The 18973-nt window shown below is 39.8% G+C and overlaps 1 protein-coding gene across 6 annotated transcripts in view; it reads right to left on the reverse strand.

Moving 5' to 3' along the window:
* SMG1 (SMG1 nonsense mediated mRNA decay associated PI3K related kinase) overlaps positions 1-15086 on the reverse strand; it is a 98237-nt gene extending 83151 nt beyond the window's left edge. For 2 of the 6 annotated variants that reach the window (XM_081298537.1, XM_081298539.1), the window contains exon 1: positions 14359-15086. In XM_081298537.1, the coding sequence (XP_081154663.1) occupies positions 14359-14447 (89 nt within the window). In that variant the 5' untranslated portion in view covers positions 14448-15086. The remainder of the gene's footprint in view (positions 1-14358) is intronic. The other 4 variants (XM_081298536.1, XM_081298538.1, XM_081298540.1 and 1 more) reach the window with 4 other exon arrangements.
* Positions 15087-18973: the final 3887 nt, after the last annotated feature.

The following is an 18973-nucleotide window of genomic DNA, read 5'->3' on the forward strand; positions in this document are numbered from 1 at the left end:
ATGTGCACCAAAGCTACCTACCCCCTTCCCCCATCTGTGACTTTCTTGAAAAGAAAAAAAAAAAAAAATGACCTGGGATAGGTAGAAACTGACTACAAAAGGACACAAGGAAATTTGGGGGAAATAGCTATAGTTTGGTTGTGGCGGTAGTAGTTACACTACTATATGCATTTGTCAAAACTGAAAGAACTATACAGCATGTAAATTATACCTCAAAAACCTGACTTTAAAAGAAATGCTTTTCTTGAGCTGGGGAGGTACCTCAGTGGTAGAGCCCCTACCTAACATGCAGGATTCCCTGGGTCTAATTCCCAGCCCCCCACCACACACACACACACACACACACACACACACACACACACAAAAGCTTTCTGTATAGTTAAAGATATAAAATATAAGTAAAATACATCATTTACTTTTAATAATTCAGCATTTCATGTCTTATATTGCCTACCATATTTAGCCACTCTAAATGGAAAAGCAAAAATGTAGCACTAGTTTAAAATCACTGTTTCTGATGAAGCCAGATTACTGGGATCTGAATTAATCAAGTACATAAACAGCTGGAAGCTAAGACTCAAAAAAGGATTAACCTAGCTAAGGTACAAAAAGAAACATACTACTAAAAGACAACTGTCATCTATACTAATATATCATAAAAAGATCTAAATTTCTAGCACAACCGTAATTTTATTCTATCAATGAGTGAAAAATGCCTAAGATAGTTCATATAGCATTTTGTCTTTTTTTAAAGAATAAACTATAAATTCTAATATTTATTGCCTATTTTTTAATACTGTTTTTTAGTTGCAGTTGGACACAATACCTTTATTTTATTTATTTATTTTTATGTGGCGATGAGGAACAAACAAACCCAAGGCCTCGCACGGACTAGGCAAATGCTCTACCGCTGAGCCACAACCCCAGACCCCTTACTGCCTATTTTGATAGCTTCTAAAACTCTGCATTAAGCTGGTAAAATTAGAAAATCATGAGCTGTGACGGAGACATGAAAACCACTGCTAATTTAGGTATTTAAGTATTCTGACACTCTGTACCTCAACTGCATAAATTCATCTTACTAGGTACTGAGAATATTATTACTAGTTATAAAACCTGGTATATATCTAATCTACAATATAAATATGAATCCAGTGTTCCTTTCACAAAAATAAGTTTATGCTAAGTAATTATTCACCTAAAGTCAACCAAATGGATTTGACTTTCTCCCCACCTTCATTTTTAACCCCAAAGAGACCCTGCTTTGGCTTTCATTTGAATTGCTTATCTTCCTCTTTTGTCAGCAGGTCCTGGAAGTACTCTAGAAACATCCCTTTTAGCCTGGGAAATTGCCAAGGTTGAAAGGAAATCTTTTACTCTATGACCTCTCCACTACAAGAAGGACAAAAAAGACCGAAAATCTACAAAGAAAGCCCCCCCCACACCCACACACCCAAGGTTTTCCAGTTAAATGCCAAACAGCCTTTCAGGATAGAGAAGTTATGAATCACTAAGAATTACACTGTGGGAATCTTAAAAGAGGAGTCTCTAAAACAGACTGGGCCTCTATAACCAGGGAAAAGGCAGAGTGCTTTTATTAACAAACAAAAAGCATGTAACCATCTTCAAAGGCGTAAAAATATGCAAATAATGACTATAAAGTTATTCTTATAAAATTCCTCTAGCAAACAAATTCAAGCACACCCCAAGGGACTGACATGTTTAAAAGATTTTCTAATTACTACATATTTTAAATCTTCTCTTTAAAAAATAATCCTTAAATGTACAAAGGGCTCTTAAAATTAAATGTGCTAGTCAAGTGCAGTGGTACAGGCTTGTTAAGACAGCAACTCGGGAGGCTCGGGCAAGAGGATCATTAAGTTAAAGACCAACATTGACAACTTGGTGAAACCCTATATTAAAATTAAAAAAAAAAAAAAGGTTAGGGGGGGCGCTAGGCATGTAGCTCAGTGGTACAGTGCCTGTTGGTTCCCCAATTCCATAAACAATAAATAGTAAATGTGCTTTGTAACAGGTAACATTACTTTTTTCACAGTTCAATATGGTCAAGAAAAATGATAGGGTCACCAAAAAACACTTCTAACATATTTTAAAAAATCATGTAATTTGGACATATATGCTTTTAAAGAAAACTACAGTCGAGTGAGTTGTTATTGTCACAATATGGGATTGGGATACCCCACAGATGGTGGCGCCAAGAGAGCAATATTCTAGCCTGTAACTGCAGTTGCATCCTTTCACAGGCAACATCGTTAAAAGCCATGGCAGACATGAAAAGGCACTTACAGAATTTTATATTCCACATCACTAATTCTCTACAAAGAGGAAGACATTACCAGAAATATCTAGAGGATGTTTTCAAAGTATGCATGACCCCAGTCCTCTTAAAATATAAATACTTCTGAGAGAAGAATCCAAAATACCTTAGGGTTCTATTTCCAACTTCACCATTGGAATTATAGTAAGATAGCAAGCAAATTTTTAAATGGACTCTGATTTCTTTCAACATCCTCAATAACTCCTACCAGACACCTCTTACGTATTCTGGGGAGAAAACAGGCTTAGAACACTGTTAAACAATAAACTGGTCAAGAAACATGCTACTTTCAATCAGATTAAATATTTGAGGTAAACTGGTCTACTTAAGCATCAGCATCTTTTTTTCAGGGATGTTCCTGAAATAGGCATTTCCTACTGTTTAAAACTAAATAAGGTTGGGCCAGGGTTCTAGCTCATTGGTAGAGCACTTGCCCAGCATTGTGAGAGGCACTGGGTTTAATCCTCAGCAGCACATAAAAATAAATATTATATTGGGCTGGGGATGTGGCTCAAGCGGTAGCGCACTCACCTGGCATGCGTGCGGCCCGGGTTCAATCCTCAGCACCACATACAAACAAAGATGTTGTGTCCGCCAAAAAAAAACTAAAAAAATAAATATTATAAAGGTATTGTGTCCTTATACAACTTAAAATAGATAAATAAGGTCTCGGCTAAATTTCCAAAGATATGTCAGTTAGACAAAGGGATGCCCATCTATAATCCCAATCACTCAGGAGGCTGAGGCAGGAGAATTGCAAGTTTAAAGCCAACCTCAGCAACTTAGCAAAGCTTTGTCTCAAAATAAAAAATAAAAAGGGCTGGGATGTAGCTCAGCGGTTAAGCACCCCTGGGTTCAATCCCTGGTACCAAACAAAACAAAAAGATATGATATCATAAATCAACTTTTGAGAAAGAAAGATACTTTTCAAATAATCACTATTTTTCTAACTTTAACAAAATAATGAAGACATTTTTGGTAACTACTGAAAAATACTAGCAAGCAGCAATCAGAGCCAGAGAAATAATGTTCCCACTGTACTCAGCAGTAGCCAAAAATTTACTGAGGTATTTTTACTTAGCCTGAAGTTTAAGAAAACTATGAAACACTTTAAAAATTATATACACCTAGAAGGTATTATGTGCCCCATCCTTTTTTTGGTAATTGTTCATAATTCTTCAATCAGACTGATTTAGGAGGTTTAAAATAAGTAACTTTTACAACTCCTTTTACAACAAGAGAAAAATCAATGTTTCTAGAAATGAAGTTTCTCAGAAGATACCAATCCTTTACTCATTTTAAGTAAATTTATAATACTACAATTTAAAATAGAACCAAAATCTTATGATTGCTTAATCCTGTATATACATTCTTATATTAATATAAAATTTCATGGGCTGGGGATGTGGCTCAAGCGGTAGCGCGCTCGCCTGGTATGCGTGTGGCCCGGGTTCGATCCTCAGCACCACATACCAACAAAGATGCTGTGTCCGCCGAGAACTAAAAAATAAATATTAAAAAAAAAAATTCTAAAAAAAAAATTTTCATTAGTCTAGAGATACATGTGGGTTCTCCCTCTTCCCCCAAAGTACTTAAAACTATTATAGGACACAGTACAATCTTTCCATGATTTTGGCATCCTTTCTACTCTAACAAAATTAAATTAAAATACGTATATATACACTAGACAAGAAAAAATAATTCAACATTTAGCTGATATTCTCAGAATTAGTTCTTAAATTCTAACTGTATAGCAAAAGTTAGCAAAGTACAACCTACCCTTTCATTTTTTTACGTTGTGACAATTTTATTTTTTTAAATCTCTAAGAAATAATATTGCATTAGGAAAAAAGGAATATTTACAATAAAAAAAATCCATAACAGAAAGCAATTATAAAAAGATGAAGATATGGGCACACTTGAAGAAGCAGGAATGATTTATACCATTTCAAATGACTATACTTTTCCAAAAATTAAGATAATTTAATACTATTATTTATCTTTCAAATATGTTTACCCATTATTTTTCTTAGTCTAGAATCCACTTATGTTCAGGTATTTTGGTGAGTTTCACTGGTCTTGAATGGGTCTTAAGTGAATCGGGAATAACTTATTCATTTTCTTTTTCTTATTGTTTTTTTTTGGGGGGGGGGGGATTGAATCCAAGGGTATTCTACTGCTAAGCTATATCCCCAGCACTTTTTAGTTTCTATTTTGAGACAGAATCTGGCTAAGTTTCCTCAGCTGGCTTCAAACTCTGGATCCTCCTGCCTCAACCTCCCAAGTAGCTTGGATTACAGGCAGCAGTCTTGTGCCCTGCTATCCTTTCTCTATTTAATATCACCTGTACTTGCTCCTCAAAATATCCAAATAGTCACAGAAATGAGATTATTTTTGCTGCTTATGATTTTGGTTGGTAGTAAATTCTTAAAGTAAGAATAGTAAAAGAAGGAAAAAAAAGGATCATGAAGATCTACGAAGACAATCCTCACTAGCCAACTTGAAATAGGCGTAGTTTATGGATGCGCACTAGGAAATGATGACAGAGAACCACCATACTAGGGCACAATTAATTCTATACCCACCACATTTTTTCAAAGTATGCATATAAGTCATACTTAACAAGAAATTTAACAATTATGAAATTCCATTCCATGTGTCCTCTAAAAAACTTGACACAAATTTTGCAAAATTTGTATAAGCTACATTCACATATACTTTGTTTAATATTTATTTTTTTAGTTGTAGTTGGGACACAATATCTTTATTCTGTTTATTTATTTTTATGTGGTGCTGAGGATCGAACCCAGGACCTTGGACTTGCCAGGCAAGCGCTCTACTGCTGAGCCACAACCCCAGCCCCATATTCACAAATACTTTTATACTGAGAGGAGAAAAATAAAATCTGAACTTGTGCATGTGTGTGCATGTGTATGCGTGTGTGCATGTGTGTAGTTAACTTTTAAAATCTTCGTAGGAAAAAGATAATTCAGGAAGGTTTTGCTGCTGCTGTTGTGTTCCCCCTGTGGTGTTAGGGATGGAAGGTGGTTCTCATGCATGCTAGGAAAACACTCTACCAGGAAAAGATTCTGATCCAGACACAGCAACTTACGTAGCACTGGCACAGCTCCTTAATAATTTTTTTAAAATATTTATTTATTCTTTTAGTTTCCGGCGGACACAACATCTTTATTTGTATGTGGTGCTAAGGATCGAACCCAGGCCGCACGCATGCCAGGCGAGCGTGCTACCACTTGAGCCATATCCCCAGCCCGCTCCTTAATAATTTTGAAAGTAATTTCCCAAACATTATCTTTAACCCTCAAACTTTCACCTTCAGATCTCAAGAATTACCTCCTCAGAGGTTCAGGTTCTAGTGCCAATGCAAAAAATCTTTGTCTTCCCATTTTTTAAAAAACATTTACTTTTTAGTTGTAGGTAGGTACAATACCTTTATTTTATTTTTATATGGTACTGAGGATCCACCCCAATGCCTCACCCATGCTAGGCGAGCACCCTACCTCTGAGCCACAACCCCAGCCCTGTCTTCCCATTCTTAATCTACTATTATTTTCATGACACCAACTTCTCCTAAGATAAATATTTGTGAAGAATCGATGCAAATATATGGACACATTCTTAAAAATAAAGACACTTAAACTAGGCATGGTGGTGCATGCCTGTAACTACAATGGCTTAGGAGGCTGAGGCAATAAGACCACAAGTTCCAGGCCAACTTCCCCCAACTTAATGGAGGTACTTTTTTTTTAAACTGTCTTGGAATTTATACATACACACATACATAAATAGAGCTAGGGGTGAAGTTCAGCAGTAGAGTGCCCTTGGGTTCGATCCCCAGCACTGTTAAACAAATCTGAGTGAGGATCTAAATCACCTAGGTTCTATTTGTAATTTCTCCAATGTGAAAACAGCAAGCTTTTAAATAGACTTTTAAATAGACTAAGAGGGATGGGAAAGTGTTGGTCAAAGGATACAAAGTTTCAAAAAGCAGTAGTTTCAAAATATATTGCACAGCAGGGTGGTTATACTCAATGTATATTTCAAAATAACTAAGAATACATTTCAAATATCTAAGAATTTTAAGTGAGGGGTGACAGATATATTAATTAGCTTAATTTGATCAGCCCACATTATATGCATTATATACATATATTCAAACACTGTACTGTTCTCCATAAATGTGTACAGTTAGAATGCCAATTTAAAATAATATTAACTTACAACAGGGAAACAGTAATAATGATGCAATTTTTATATCCTCAAAGATTACAGTAAAAAAGGGAATACTAACATTATAGTAACTACACAACAAAGACCACTTTAAATAAAAGGCTTCTTTTACAAAACTTTGGTTTTATCTGTTTGTTTATTTGTGGTACTGGGAACTGAACCCAGGGCCACTGGTTGACATCCCCAGCTCTTTTTATTTCTTTATTTTGAGGCAAGATCTGGCTAAGTTGCCTAGGCAGCCTCCAAACCTCCTTTCTCAGCCTCCTGAATAGCTAGGATTACAGGCATGCACCACCATGTCCTGCTCAAAACACTGACTTTACAAAGCCGGTGAACTGATTACACACACTATTAACCAAAAAAAATCAATTATAATTTCAGTATTTTCAAGAAATGAACTAGACATTATGCATGAAAATGCTATTGATACAACAACCAATTTTACTAGAATGTTAACTCAAGTCCTTCGAAAACAATGCAACCTGTGATTCCTTTAAAAAGTTGATTCCTTTAAAACCAGACAACTAAATAAAAACTATATCTCTAATTTCAGAGGCTTGATGCTGGGAAACCTGCTACATTTTCATTTTTTTTCATATTTTTACAAAGAACAACAAAGGCAAGAAATGAGATAGATCTTTTTAGGAAAGAAATTCCAGGACTTCTTTTTCTTCAATGATATCTCTAAATATATTAATTCTTATGATACTGATGATCATCTTTGGGACTTTTTACTCATCTAATTAGGAAAGAATCAAGTTCTCAGATATACTGTAAATAATATGAAGAGCAAAATTAACCTCCAAAGTTTCTAACAGGAATTTAATCTCCTTTTTCTAAAGGGAATGAAAATTAATACAAAGAAATAACTATGTTTAGAAATCTGTTGATTCTGGGAAATTTGGGTCTCAATCCCCCAATCTGCAGATGCACAACTGTCAAGAAGTTTTTTCCCCACAGGCATTCTAATAGAATGCCAGAAGCCTCAACCCAGAACTTGTCTTTCAGTGATTAAACTCTTTAAATAATGCTCACACAGATAAAATAGATATGAGAGGCCAATGTGCAAAGGAACTTTAAATATATGAGCAAGATGTTTTTCAAGATGGATAAAACCTATGAATCTTAAATTACTATGTTCTTTCTTCTGTAAAATATCTGGCCACCCCAGTCCTTTAGACCAAGGTCCCTTTGAACCTGCTCAATCAGCTATAAGTTGCTGCCTCAGGCTAACCAGCCTGCTAGAAGGGGAACAGTTTCCCTCAAAAAGCCCCCTATAGTAACTGTGTTGTAAACTCTGGAGCCAGCTGAAAATAAGAAACAAACTTGCATATTCCACATTCTGATTCTACCAATCCACTATCAAAAAGATATGAGGAAAAAACCTGCATCTGTACAGTTTTTTTCTTGTCACTATTCCCTAAACAATACAGAATATTTACAGCATTTACATTATATGAAGTATTATAAGTAATCTAGTGATGATTTAAAGTATACAAAAGGATGTGTCTAAGTTATATGTAAATACTATGCCATTTTTACATAAGGGACTTAAGCATCTGAGGATTTGCGTATCCCAGACGAGTCCTGGAACTAGACCCTCTGCAGATACCAAGGGAAAACTGTATTTTCTTGAGGAAAGACATTCAAATAAATATAGACTCCATACTTATGCATGAGTAAGGTAGGAGGGGATATAGAAGTAAAACAATTATATAAGATCCATACACATATCAAGGTTATGTTTTGTAGAAGAAGAATAGCATGTGCAAAGGTCCTATGGCAAGAATGAGCTTGGGGAGTGCATTAGAGCAAGTAAGACCTGAAAGCAGGGGGAAATTACTCAGCCTCAGATCCCAGGGACCTAAACTAATTGGGGGAACAAAATGGATAACTTAAATGCTAAATACATGTTCACTTCCATTGTAGATCTGTTGCAAGATTTGGAAAGAAAGGAGATCACAGAAGACAGAGGTAGCAGGGTAGGGCTCAAAGAAGCCCAAGTTTAGATGCCAGAGAACATGAAAAGCAGAGCAAAGCCACAGTGAGTACCTACAGAATGCAGAGGGGTCCAAAAACCTGAGGCTCATAGGAATAAACTCAGCCAAGTAGAGGAGCTCCTTTGTATTCCAGGACTCATATCCCTTAAAGTGCTAATGGTGAGTCTACCATCTGAAACCACAGAAATCTTCAGAAACCCCAAGTAAATTAGCAATGTTTACAGTAAAAGAGGAACAACAGAAATATATCTGAAGCTGGGCACGGTAGCACATGATTATAATTCCAGTGACTTGGAGAAGTCTGTCTCTCTGTCTCCCCCCCACACACCTCAGTGCTAGAGGTACAATTCAGGACCTTGTACATGCTACCCAAGCACTCTATCACTGAGCTACATCCCCAGTCCCTGTATCTCTACTGACTGGGGTAAAGGTTACAAAAGTATATATCTGTCAAATTTACTAGATTTAATTAAGACCTGTATGTGTGAGTGTGTGTATGTAAATTTTATCTGAAACTAACAGGATGGAGTTCAAAAGAGAAGTCAACTTAGAAGGGTATATTCACAAATCATCTAATACAAGATGGAGAACTAACCATAGAAAACCAAATATTTCTGGTTGATGTACACCTGTAATCCCAGTGGCTCGGAAAGCTGAGGCAGAAGGTTCAACGGTTCAAAGCCAGCCTCAGCAAGACCGTCTCTCTAAATAAAATAAATATATATATATATATATATATATATATATAACTATATGTATATATACATATAGTTATATATACATATTTTTTTAAAGGCTGGGGATATGGCTCAGTGGTAAAGCACCCCAGGGTTAATTCTTCAGTACCAAAATAAAACAACAACAACAAAAAAAAGAAAACCAAATATCACTGTGTAAGCAAATTCTATGAATAGGTTACACTCTATATTTTAAAAAATTAGATACATATAATAAACTGGACCATTTCATATAGGACTTAAATCACAATATTTCTGCACTCTTTGCTCTTAAGCCACTATAAGAAGAGGTACATTTTATATCCAAAAATAAAATGGGTGGTCAGAGGATGTAGCTCAGTGGTAGAGTACTTGCCAAGTACACACAAGGCAATCCCCAGCACCATAAAAATAAATAAGGCTCTGAGGAAACTAAGATAGCCAAAGACAGGTAACCAAAATAACAATATGAAAAGACAGGAAACTGTGGAAATCCATACGGATGGTTCAGTGAATGAAATTTCAGGGATTTATTTTAGGTAATTAGGGTAAGGAAAGAAAAGTAAACAAGTGCCTACTGTACAGGAGGGAGTGAAGGCAGAAAATCCTAGAGTTGTGAGAATTTAGTGTTTCCAAAAGAATCGTAGACCACACACACTCCACTTCACAGGTATGACATTTCATATAAGTGTCCTAAGGCAAAGTGAAGAGTAAGCAGATAAAAAGGATCACTTTAGTGATCATTCTCAACCAATACCAGGTAACAAATGAAAAGCTTTTGCTTACGGAAATTCCCATATATTGAATTGAATACTTTTGTCTAAAATTTAAATTGTGAATTATAAAACATAGGACTCAGGTCCTTAGCAGCAACCTCTTGTCTAGACTGTACAACTGTCTCCAACTGTGTGGAATGTGTGTACAAACACACACACACACACACACTCACTCCCCCCCCCTTCTCTTGCCCCTGCCAAGAAGCAACTAGATTTAATCTTCCTAAATTATGCCATTTCCCTGCTGGTAAAACTTCAATGTTCCCTAAAGTCATTGCAAACATCCTTAAACCATGATTCCAGACCTACATGGTTCCACTGTAGCTCTTTAGCTTCATTCTTTATTTGCACCACTCCTCACAAGTACCCCAAACCTTTAGCCAAACGATTTTTTACCAAGGACAACTTGCAGTTTGCCATATTTTTACCATCTTTTATTATAAAATTTGCTCTCAAAATCGTACAGGCCCACTACTCAACTGTATGGCTTTCCCTCCTCTAACACTCCAGGTTTTAAACTCTATTCATCACATACATGACAAATAAAAACAAGTATACCAAAAATCATAATACAATATTCAGATGCTTTGCCATTTTAAAACTTTTTCATTTCCAAAACTAACCTATAATGTCTTTGAAGACAGCAGTTTTAAAAGTAATACTAATTAGAACATTTTTTTACTGATTAGTATTTCATAATCTCCTGCCATTTAAAAAAAGGAAATAAACTTTCAATTATACTCCCATTTTTAAAAGGAACTGAAACAGACTGAGGAAAAAAGGATTAAAGCTATAACTGCCAGGGGCTGAGGTTGTGGCTCAGTGGTAGAGCACTTGCCTAGTACCCGTGGGGCACTAGGTTCGATCCTCAGCACCACATAAAAAAACAAAAAGGTATTGTGTCCATCTACAACTTAAAAAATATATTTTAAAAAAAGATAAACTGCCAAATGTTTCCCGAGGAATGTTGATTTGTAATAAAAATATACCATCCCCCATTCAACACTCATACACAATAGCCTGGGCAACATAGAGAAACTGTATCTCACCAGAGCGGGGTGAAGGAAGGTGTAATCATGAAATTCTATTTAAAGTTCACACTTATATCTATAAAATATGTAACTCTATTAAACTTTATCCTTTATGTATTTCATTATATTATGTACCTAAGGATATCAGACTTAGTACAAATGCATAAAAGATAGAGTGACAACTATGGCTTTAAAAATCCAGGTTCTCACATCAAACATACAAGTAACTGACTCTTCTAATTTCACAACACTTCCATTTTTTTATCTGTTGGGTAGAAAATAAAGATATTTGTACTTTTGAGAACTATGATCGGTCTCCATTCTACCAAAAACAGAAGATATGTCTAACATGAGGTTTCATCCATTTGGAAGTCTAGAAATAGCTGAGCATAGTTATATGCCCCTGTAACCTGTTACGCCGAAGGCTGATGCAGGAGAATCTAGAATTTGAGACCAGCCTAAACAATGTGACAAAAACTCCTCTTAAAAAAAAAAATAGAAAGTTTACAAACTTGAGTACCACAAGACATCCAATATACCCGTTAAATGAATAAAATGCTAAGACTCCCAAGTACAGAAGTCAAGTCTACTTATTTTCTGATGACCCACATGCTATCTTATGCTTTTTTTACTTATATAGCTCTAATGTCAAATCAACCAATGTCATTTAAGAATATTAAAATATACAACCAGTTACACATTTAATTTTAAAACTTATCACTCTGATCTCTATCTTGACTGTTCAAAATAAATCCAGGAAAATGACAGAGTTGGAAGGAAAAAGGCAAACCATCTTCACAGGCCCGGCATTTCTTTGTGATAAAAAGCCACCTTTCCTGTTCCTCCATATAAAAAAAAAAAAAAAGAGGCATCCAAGTGATTTCAAAACCACCTCAATTTTACATGTGCAGAACCACAGATTTCAAATAATAAAAATGACCCAATACCACTAATTTGCCTAACCACTCTTAAACGTTGAGTAATTAAAAAGGAAGCCAGACTTTAAGCCAATCTATAAAGACATGTTCCTAGTGGGCTTGCTCTGTTACCACACAACATTAGTGTAGTCTGCCATCTAGAACATTTCCTGTCAAAATGTGTGAAGAATTCTGTATGGCCATGATAGACTCACTTGCCAGACTAACTGGCAAACTAATACTAAAAGAAGCTGACAATAATTTTTTATACCCACTTGCTCAAAAGCCTAAATCGAAGAAACAGAACCAAAGTTAAAAAAAAAATCAGAAAAGAAAGGGCACGGAAAAGACAAACAATTTTTTTTAAAGTCAAAATAGTTAAACAAGTGGGAAGATCAGCCTCCATTCTGTCAGTTACCTAGAGTCTGTCATCTTTCTGAAGAGAAGGGATAGAAAAACCTCATTTAACTTATGAAAATCTATGACTTGGCAAACATCTAAAGTTTTTTTTTTTTTTTATTGGCTATTTAACAAATCTACTATGGTGACCTTGCAAATAAATCACATTATGGGATGTGTCCATTTGTCTCTTTCCCTCAACAAGGAGAGAAAATCAAATATTTCCAATATCCTAAACTGTTACTCCATGTAACCAAGTGCATCTCACAGTATCATCCACCTAGGCATTAAGTTCTGAGACTGTTACAGCACACAGCTCCAAAGAAAGCTTTCACCCTCTCCCATCCCCCCAACACTACACACTCCAAGAAATAAAGCGCATGAAAGAAACAACAGAGGACACCAGTATGTGGGTGCAACTCTACTCCTCCATTTATTTAGAACTACAAGCTACATCTTATTTTCCAAAAGCTCTGCAACTATTTGGGAAGTGCATTTTAGACCCTCTAAAGAATTACTAATTTCTCTTATATGTACCAATCACAATACTGAAAAGCCATGGAAAACCCCATTGTTAAAGGAGAGCTCTGAAATGTCAAACTCAAGTTCATTTATCACCTAATACACTCAACACCTAAAATCAAATTGCACACATTTAGATAAAAATGAAAACCAAGCATGTCAATTACAGAATACTAGACAACCGATTTTATTTAACTTACTCACAAATCAAAGCTGTTTTTTAAACAAAAAAAAATTAATTAACATCAATTCTAGATTCAAGCATTAATTTTTTTAAGTCACCTAGTTATATACATCAGTTCTCACCTGACAAAGTATCTAGGAAAGCATATTAATAAAAACAAGGTGTATCACCCGTGAGCCAAAGATTATTTTGATTTTTCTATCAAGTTTTAAAATTCCAACACCTTACCAAATTCTCTACTTCTAAACACTACTGAAATAGGTGTGATTATCAGGAATCAAAAGGACATCCCAGCAACGTGTGCAATTTACATTTATCTGTCCAATTTCTGGTCAATTGAAATGCAAGTGTGCTCCAACGTATGAAAGCTCCATGAATCGACTTATGCTCAAATGCATGTATATAAATTTAGGGAGTTCTTCTAGGCACTGGGTTAAATCCCAGACTCTGAATATTAGACACGAAAACTAAATGTATTTATTTTTTTAAAAAGTCAATGGTCCCAATATATTCAAAGCCAAGGAAGTCCCAAAGCACCTGAGATCAAATCCTCCATACGAGAGGAAAAGAATTTCTCTGCTCCTAAGTAGCCACGAAGTTCATTCTCAGGTAGGAATTGCTGTTCACCAGTTAAACTGTCCCTGCACTCACGGAAAAAAACTATTTCACAGGACCAGAGTGGGCTGATCCCATTAGCACGACCTCATCTCCAGCCCCACTAACGCCTAGCCAAAGTCGGACCTTAGTTGTACTTCGGGGTTTTTCAAAAATATTAACACGTGGGAGTCACTGGAGAGAGCAGTCTAAGGAGGTCTTTCACGTGGGGCTGGCAGAGTGAGAGACCCAGGAAGTTAATGGGGAGCACAGAGGGTCCTGGACTCCCAGGACACCCCGACTGGAGAGGTGGTGCTACTGGAAACCGTCCCCACCCCGCCCCAGGCCTCCTCCTTAACCCTCCCGGACCCAAGCCCGAAGCCCGAGCCTCCTCCGGGCGCGCTGGGTCAGGGCTCCCGCCCCAGGCAGAAGTCGGAGCTGGGGGGCACTTAGGCCGCGCCTCCCCGCGGCCTTCCTCCCCAGCCCGGGCGGGAGGAGACCCAGGAAGCCGCGCCCGGCTCCCGGGGGGTGGAGGGCCTAGGCCGCGCCTCCGGCCCCGCGGCCCTAGGCCTCGGCCCGCCCCAGGCGGGGCCGGGAGGTCGGGCGGCGGGCTCGGCGCCGGTCACCCACCTGGGTTGCCAGTCATTCCAGCTCCGCGGGTACTTGGTGCCGCCGCCGCCGCCGCTGCTCAGCCGAGACCCCGGGGCTCTGCGGCTCATTACCTTCCCCGACACGACATGGCCAAGCGCCGCCGCCCGAAGAAGCGCAAGTCGCCGCCCGAACCGGCCACCGCCGACACTCCGCTCCGGCCCGGGGCTGAGGAGGAAGCCGAGGAGGAGGAGGAGGAGGCGGCGGAGGGCGGGGGAGGCGGACGGCCGTTCCGGGTTCCGCCTGAGCCCGCAGCGCAGGACGAGGAGGCGGGAGCGGCGCGGCGAGAGGGAGGCGGAGGAAGGGGAGGCGACGTCTCTTCCAGGGCCGTGCGCGGCCCGCGACGCCGGGGCCCAGGAGGACTAGGACGGTGAGGAGGCGGTGGCGGCGGCTCCTCACGCTCACACGGCCACGGCTTCCCCGCCTCCCGGCTCCGCCCGCCGCGCCGCCGCTGCCGCACGGCATGCTGGGAACGAGGGGTGGCGCCGGCGCCCGCCAGGCCTGGGGAGAGGGGCGGGGTCTGGAAGGTGGGCGGGGCGTGTTGGGGGCGGGGCCTCGAGCGGACCGCCCTCCCGCGCCTCGGGGCTCCCCGCCTACCACGCAGAGGTCGGGGTTCCGCCGCAGCGGGTCGCGGTAAAGGAACTTTTCGCCACGCGTCGTACCCACGCCTCCTCTCAAACGCTCCCCGGAAAGCACCTGACCCTCTGGGAGCCGGGCAGTCAGGTGCAAGCGGACGTCCAATCGCGGACCTGCCTGCGGTGGGGGGCACTGGTGCCTCTGCGGGCGCGCTCACCCAGGCGTGTCCTGCGAGTTCTCGTGCGCCCACCTGCCCACGGTCCGCCGGGCTGGAGAGCTGGTGGGTGTGCACCTTCCCAGCCCCCACGTGACAAGTGCTTACCGAGTCCTAACACCTTGACCGTTTCCTTACTGTGTAAGTAGCTAGGGCCGCCGGCCCTTGTCTCCTGCAAAATCAAATATGCTCTGAATCCTCCCACCCTAACACCTGCCCACCTTCCCCCCGCAGAAAGAAGCTGGCTAGAGGGAGCGAACCTGAGCGCTGTCTCCCCCATGCCCCCCCCCCAGAAAGAATTCATTAAAGCATCTGATAGATTATGTAGATGCCAATACATATTTTTGTTTTGTTTTTGGTGCCAGGGATTGAATATCCAGGGGCACTTAACCACTGAGCACATCCCCAGCCCCTTTTTATTTTTATTTTGAGGCAAGTCTTGCTAAATTGCTTAAGGCCTCGCTAAATTGCTGACCTGGAACTTGCGATTCTCCCTCCTTCCTCAGCCTTGCAATCCTTGAGCCAGGAGTGCACCAACCTCCCAGGTTCCCATACATGTTTTTAAAGGTGGGCAAGATGCACTTCGAAGAAGTGTCATAACCTTACCTGCCTAAGGGGTCTTGACTTATCATTTTATGTTGCAAGGAAAAGGTCTTTACATTATTTGTGTAATTAAAAAATCGTTCCCAAAAATACTTCATTATGTGAAGTTGGTTATTTCCACAAGCATACATACCCCTTCAATTTCAGGCTCCTTGCTTATGCCCAGGAACCCCCTCACTAAGAGAGGATCTTGCAAGTTCTAAAGGATGGAAAGGCAAAATTTCAAATGAATTTTCCTTTCTCCCCTCCTCTCCCTGCCCTTCCCCCCATGGGGGGATTCCTCTGAAATGACCCTGATGTTTGACTCAGCACAGAAATCCCCTCTGCGAATCAGACCCACGCCTGGTCACCTACCTATGCAAAAGTAAATTAAATGGGGCTGGGGAAGTAGCTCAGTGGTATAGAATTTGTCTACCATGTGCAAGGGCCTGAGTTTGACCCCAGCATTGCAAAACAATAATAAGGAAAAATGAATTCAATAAAACAGAATGATTTTGTTGAATCAAGAAGGATATATCCCCACAGGCACACACTCCACCCTGAAATTGCCCTAGATACCCTCACATGGCTCACCTCCCTCTTGCTGAAAGAAGGATAGGAAGAAGTGTCCTCCAGTTGTTAAAAAAAAAAGGGGGGGGGGAGGGAGGGAGGGACCTAAAAGAGTGTCCTTTCCTCCTGGTTCATCATTTCTTCTACCCTATTCTCTTATGAAGAGAAAAATTTCCACAGAATCCAGTCCCAAGATTAGGGTCCCTTCCTTAGTATGGTCCCCTGTGGGAGACTGGTATTCCTCCAACAAGGTATTCTTGTTTGGTTTGTAACCCACGTTTAATTAAGACATATTTTATCCACCCCCAATACTGGGGATTGAACCCAAGGATATTTTACCACTGAGCTACATTCTAAGCCTTTTTTTTTCCTGAGAGAGGGTCTCACTAAATTGCTGAGATTGGCCTCAAACTTGCAAACCTTCTGCCTCAGCCTCCCATGTAACTGGGATCACACAGATGTACAGCACCATATTCAGCCCTTATGTATTATTTTAGTGTACAGTCTAATCATGATTTATCCTTTTATTTAACATTGAGCAAAATTTACCAAGCACCTGCCAACCAAACATTTAAGGACAGTTCAGTCGTCAACCCAAATCCCTGCCAGATACAGTGAAACACACCTGTAATCCCAGCAGCATGGGAGGCTGAGGCAGGAGGATCACAAGTTTAAAGCCAGCCTCAGCATTTTAGGGAGACCCTAAGCAATTTAGCAAGCCTGAATCTCAAAATAGAAAATAAAAAAAGGACTGGGGATGTGGCTCAGTGGTTAAGTGCCCCTGGGTTCAATCCCTGGTAGTAGGTTAAAACACACACACACACACACACACCAATCCCTGCCCTCAAGGAATCTAGGGAGTAAGGAGTAGGGATTAGGGAGTTGGATCAATTACAAGAAATGACTGAAATGCTTATGATTGCTCAATCTCCCCTCTCCCACCCTGCAGTCCTGTCTTTCAATCTAGCCAGAAATGTCCCTTCCCTTACAGCCTTTCCATAGACATAAATTCTGAGCTGCTTTGGATCCTCTCCTCAAATTCTTTGCTTTTTATGCACCCAAGTAAATTGATGCTCTCTCCTCTCTGGGACCCTCAGAAGGACAAGCAAATGGCTGATGTGGCTAATTAATCATTATGACTTGTTTACAGAGTTGATCACAATAATGCTGCAGAGACTAAATCATGCCAGTTATTCCAGTAGAAAATGACCAGCAAAGTAACCAGATCCTTAGATCCTTGATAAAAATTTTTCAAATTATAAATGGCAACAGATTAATTTAAGGAAGGGTTCTGGGTTCAAATTCTGATTCCCCCACTCAGAAGAGGAGGTAATGTTGGCAAGTTCCTGATTCATACTTTAAAACGGATATGATGATAATCGTACTGGGCTAGAGCTGGGGCTCAGTGGTAGAGCACTTGCCTAGCAGGCACAAGGCCCTGGATTCCATCCCTACAATACACCCACAGATGAAAATAGCACTGATTTCTTAAGGATATTAGAAGGTTAATAGAAATTCTGCATGTGAAGTGCTTTGCATGGTGCCTGTCACACAGTAAGAAATCCATAAACGTTAGTTAAGAGTCAGATCTACAATTTGCTATTTGTCTATTTTGACCAATGAGGAAGGAGAAAAATAAAGGTTGCTGGAGGAGATTGTATCCAATTGCTCAATTTCTTATTTATCCTGTGTGTGTGTGTGGTTTTTGCATGGAAATAATTAATCCTCAAAAACAGTGTTGGCAAAGGGGTAACGTGAGGACAGAGAAGGTGGGAGACTGTCATTTGGCACAGACTTCCTGGAAAGCAGTTTAGCAGTGTGTATCCAAAATCGTTAGTACCCTTTCCCCCAGTAATTCCACTTCTTGGAATCTCTCCTAAGGAAACCTGTCACACACAACCAAAGTGATTTTCTTAAAATAAAAAATCAGATCATGATACTAGCCTACTTATAGATCACCAATGGCTTCCTATTTTTCTTAGAATAAAATCCAGCTTCAACATTGCAGAAAGGACCTACCAGAGGCTATAAAATCTGGTTTCTACGCCTGGGATGGAGCTTGGTGGTAGAGTTCTTGTCAGCATGATCCCTAGAACTGTAAAAATTTAATAAATAAATAAAACCTGGCTTATCCTACATTGCAAATATCCCACAACAGTTTATATCCACAACAAGATCATAACAGGTGTTCTCAATTTTTGCCTTTGCAATAGAATCCCTACATCTAGGCCTCATCCCAGAATCAGAATCCCTCAGCCTAGGCCCCCGGCATCAGTATTTTTTAAACCTCCCTAGGGCATTCGAACGTGTGGTCAAAGTTAAACACCATGCCCTCCAACACCCACCTTCCTAATATATGTGGGGAAAATTGGAAGCCTAGTTTTCCCCACTACCTGGTTATTTAAAACTACATGTGTCAAATAGGAAGACTCTCCAAACTTTTCAAAATTTTTCAACATTTCTTTCTCTGGTTCTGCCTTTCTGATTCCATCAGAACCAGAGAGTGGTTTCTCCACTCTGTTCCTGTTACGAGAACTGAGTCTCTTTCCCTGGAACACAACAAGCCTCTGAGTTTTGCACCTGCTGGTCTCTCTGCCTGGAATCCCTCTTCCACATTTATTCCCTGCAAACGGTAGTTAAGTGACTGGCACCTGG

This window comes from Spermophilus citellus, assembly GCF_964194105.1.
Source record: "Spermophilus citellus genome assembly, chromosome: 6".
Lineage (NCBI taxonomy): Eukaryota > Metazoa > Chordata > Mammalia > Rodentia > Sciuridae > Spermophilus > Spermophilus citellus.